Genomic DNA, 3,504 nt, shown 5'->3' with positions numbered 1-3,504 from the left:
TGTGCAAAATTTGACACTCTCTCTCTCTCGCCCTCCACTTTAGTCTCTATCTCGACAAGATGGACTACATGGAATGTACAGTACTCTTGATTATGTTATATACATTGTATGATATTTACTTTTGTTTAATATGTTGGTGTCAGCGTGGAAATATATTGTACTGTACATAATGAATAATCCCGTAAGGAATGGGCTGCAAAAGGCAGTCAGGCGCGTAAATAAAATAATTCATTCATTCATTCATTCATTCGTTCATTCGTTCATTCATTCATTAATTCGTTCATTCATTCATTCATGCACCCACAAAACCTCCACCACAACTCAGGCGGGCAGCTCGCACTCGCACAGGACACCGGGCAGCACGCAGCAGCAGAAGATCTCCTTGAAGGTCTTGCGCATCTCCTGGCTGCGGAAGGCGTAGATGATGGGGTCGATGACGGAGTTGCACATGATGAGGATGAGGTAGAGGTTGAACTGCGACATGAAGCAGACGCAGTAGGCGTTCCACGGGCACGAGATCATGAGGATGAGGTGCAAGAAGAAGGGCGCCCAGCACACCACGAACACGCCCAGCAGGATGGTGATCGTCACGGCGCCCCGCATGTTGGCGCGCGCGTGCACGAGGCCGCCGCCGCCCGCCGCGGCGTCGTTGTTCCCCGGCAGCACGGCGATGCGTTTGACGTGCAGCCGCGCCTGCAGGAACATGTGCACGTAGAGCGAGGCCATGAGGCCGAGCATGGAGAAGAACATGGTGATGAGGCACACCAGCACCGTGGTGCTCTTGGAGTACACGATGAAGAGGATGCCCGACGCCGTGCAGCACGACCAGATGGCCGCGATGACCGCCAGCGCCCGGCGCACCGTCACGATGTTGTGGTAGCGCAGCGCGTAGAAGATGGTGATGTAGCGGTCCACGGCGATGGCCAGCAGCGAGCAGATGGAGGCGAGCAGCGAGCTGCAGATCAGGGAGTCGAACAGGTTGTCCATGCTCTTGATGACGGCGGCGGGGATGCTCACGCTGCCGCCGTTGATCAGGGCGATGACGATGGTCTCGGAGGCGTTGGACACGCTCACCTATAGGGTGGTCGGTGATATGGGGTAAAAAAAAATAGAATATCACCATTCATTTTCCAAGCACAAAACCGTCGTTCTACATTCGTATAAATGAAGGTATATAACGGCAAATCATAGAATGTGCCTTCACTATATCACAATATATATACACATATATATATATATATATATATATATACTGTATCTGAAAAGGCATATCGTGGAGACAATATCGTATCATCTCGGCGATATTCACCCCAACCCTACGCTGTATGATGCGAAGCCTGCAGAGCTAGTTCAGGCAGGCAACTCGTGAGTGCGCCTACCTGATCAGGTGATATAGTCTCATGCACTCTTTACCTGATCAGAGCGGCTATTTAAACTGCCTTTAAATCTGACTACCTGCTCATTCCTGGCTTCTCTCCTGCTGAGCGGTGTTGTGATATACAACATGCTGTGTACTGATAACAGGTACTTGTACGTTAATATGCAGTGTACTTGAGATGTATTGTGTACGCCTGGAGGGTAATAGACTGACTGTCTATCAGCCACTGGAGACAGCTCATAGAGCAAGGTCGACTTGTTATTGTTATGTCTCAGTGGCTGATAGATAGTCAGTCTATTACCCTCCAGGCGTACACAATACATCTCAAGTACACTGCATATTAACGTACAAGTACCTGTACCTGGGGCGGTGGTGGCTCAGGGGTAGAGTGCCTGGATGGTAACCGTAAGGTTGCCAGTTCAAACCCGGGCTCCCCCAGAGTTACTGTCGAAGTGTCCTTGAGCAAGACACTGAACCCCTAATTGCTCCCGATGTGCTAGTTGGTGCCTTGCATGGTTTCCGCTGCCATCGGTGTATGAATGGGTGAATGTAATGCACAATCTCTGTAAAGTGCCTTGGATAAAGGCGCTATATAAATGCACCATTTACCATTTGTTATCAGTACACAGCATGTTGTATATCACAACAAGCGGTTGTCCACCGCTGCTGCTGTTGCTGTCTCCCTGCCTCGCTTCATTGCGAATGCAATGAGCACTAACTATGAGACCTAGCAGAACATGTCTGTCTGTCTGTGTGTCACGCTGAAACACCACCCGCCCACCACCAGAGGGCGCAGCTGTATCACACACAAAACACACACACACACACACACACACACAAAACTTAACTTAAAAAAAAGAACTTAAAGAAAACTTAAAAATAAATAAAAAAGCATGCGCGCACACATACACAAAAAAATCGTACAAAAAAAAGAACTTAAAAATAACCTTAAAGTACGTAATGTTATGGTCTGGCTCCCTGCCTGTCCATCTGTCTCTCCACAGACCATGTCAGACCTGGCCACTCCCACTTTCCCTTCCACTCACACAGTCAGTTCACTCACCTGTCTCCACCCCCCTCATCATCCCACCTGTGAACACTTTGACAATCAGCCTGCCCCATATATAACTGGACTCTTTGCACTCACACTTTGTCACTTCATACATTCATGTTATGCAGTCTACCCTGGAGCTCTTGCCTGTTCTCTGTTCCTCTGGACCCTGCCGTGAATACCTCCGGTAATTGCTCATACCTATTTTTGTGTTGTGTTTTTGGGATTGCTTATGCTCAGCCCGTTTTTGTTACCTTGCCTTTGTTCTGCATTTATTCAATAAATTAGTGTTTGAAGTTGAACACTATTCCGCTGTTTGTTAGTCGTGACTCGTGACTATGCATTTTTCTGCCACCTTTTGACACCGTAACACGTAATTTATTCAAATTGTTATTACAATTTACGAGCTGCGTTCACTTCCCGCGTTCGCACGTCTTACTTGTATATCTATGCTCAATTATGCTCAATAAATATATATTCTAAATTCACTCCAAAGAGTTGTCTGACTCACCAGCATGTCGGCCACGGCCAGGCTGCAGATGAAGAAGTACATGGGCGAGTGGAGGTTACGGTTCTTCACGATGGCGGTGATCACCAGCATGTTCTCCAGCATGCTCACGATGCCGAGGGTCAGGAACACCTCCGTGGAGATGATCAGCTGCTCGTAGCAGCTGCCCGCCGACGAGTCCTTGCTGTGGTGCATGCTGGGCAGCATCGTGGTGGCCAAGCTGTGGTTCCTGCCGTGTCTGTGAACTAGTGCATGATGCTGCTGCTGCTGCGATGTGCCGTTCATGATGTCTGGTCAACTCCTTTGTCCTTCTTCTATTTTAAGAATGTATGAAGAGCAGAGAGAGAGGTTATAGTTAGAGAGAGAGTGTGTGTGTGTGTGTGTGTGTGTGTTTAAGAGAGAGAGGTCATTGAGAGCATAGTGCACACAGTATGTACTACATACTGACCGAGTACTCACACATTGCAGGCATGCGGACAGATCAATACTTGCCAGCTTCTGTGATGCTCTCTCACTCGCTCCTGCATTTTATCCCCCCCAACATCTGTGTGTGACTGTGCGCACACA

At 48.5% G+C, this 3,504-nt stretch overlaps 1 protein-coding gene across 1 annotated transcript; it reads right to left on the bottom strand.

The window, feature by feature from the left end:
• Positions 1-321: 321 nt before the first annotated feature.
• LOC310867689 (melanocortin receptor 4-like) lies at positions 322-3,222 on the bottom strand (the record flags this gene model as incomplete). The annotated part of the gene is made up of 2 exons (XM_083777806.1): positions 322-1,074; positions 2,941-3,222. The coding sequence occupies 2 exons, from the start codon at positions 3,220-3,222 to the stop codon at positions 322-324; spliced, it is 1,035 nt and encodes a 344-aa protein (XP_083633932.1).
• Between the last annotated feature and the right edge of the window lie 282 nt (positions 3,223-3,504).

This window comes from Protomyctophum parallelum, assembly GCF_964188405.1.
Source record: "Protomyctophum parallelum genome assembly, chromosome: 12".
Lineage (NCBI taxonomy): Eukaryota > Metazoa > Chordata > Actinopteri > Myctophiformes > Myctophidae > Protomyctophum > Protomyctophum parallelum.
This window is presented reverse-complemented; position numbering and strand designations above follow the sequence as displayed.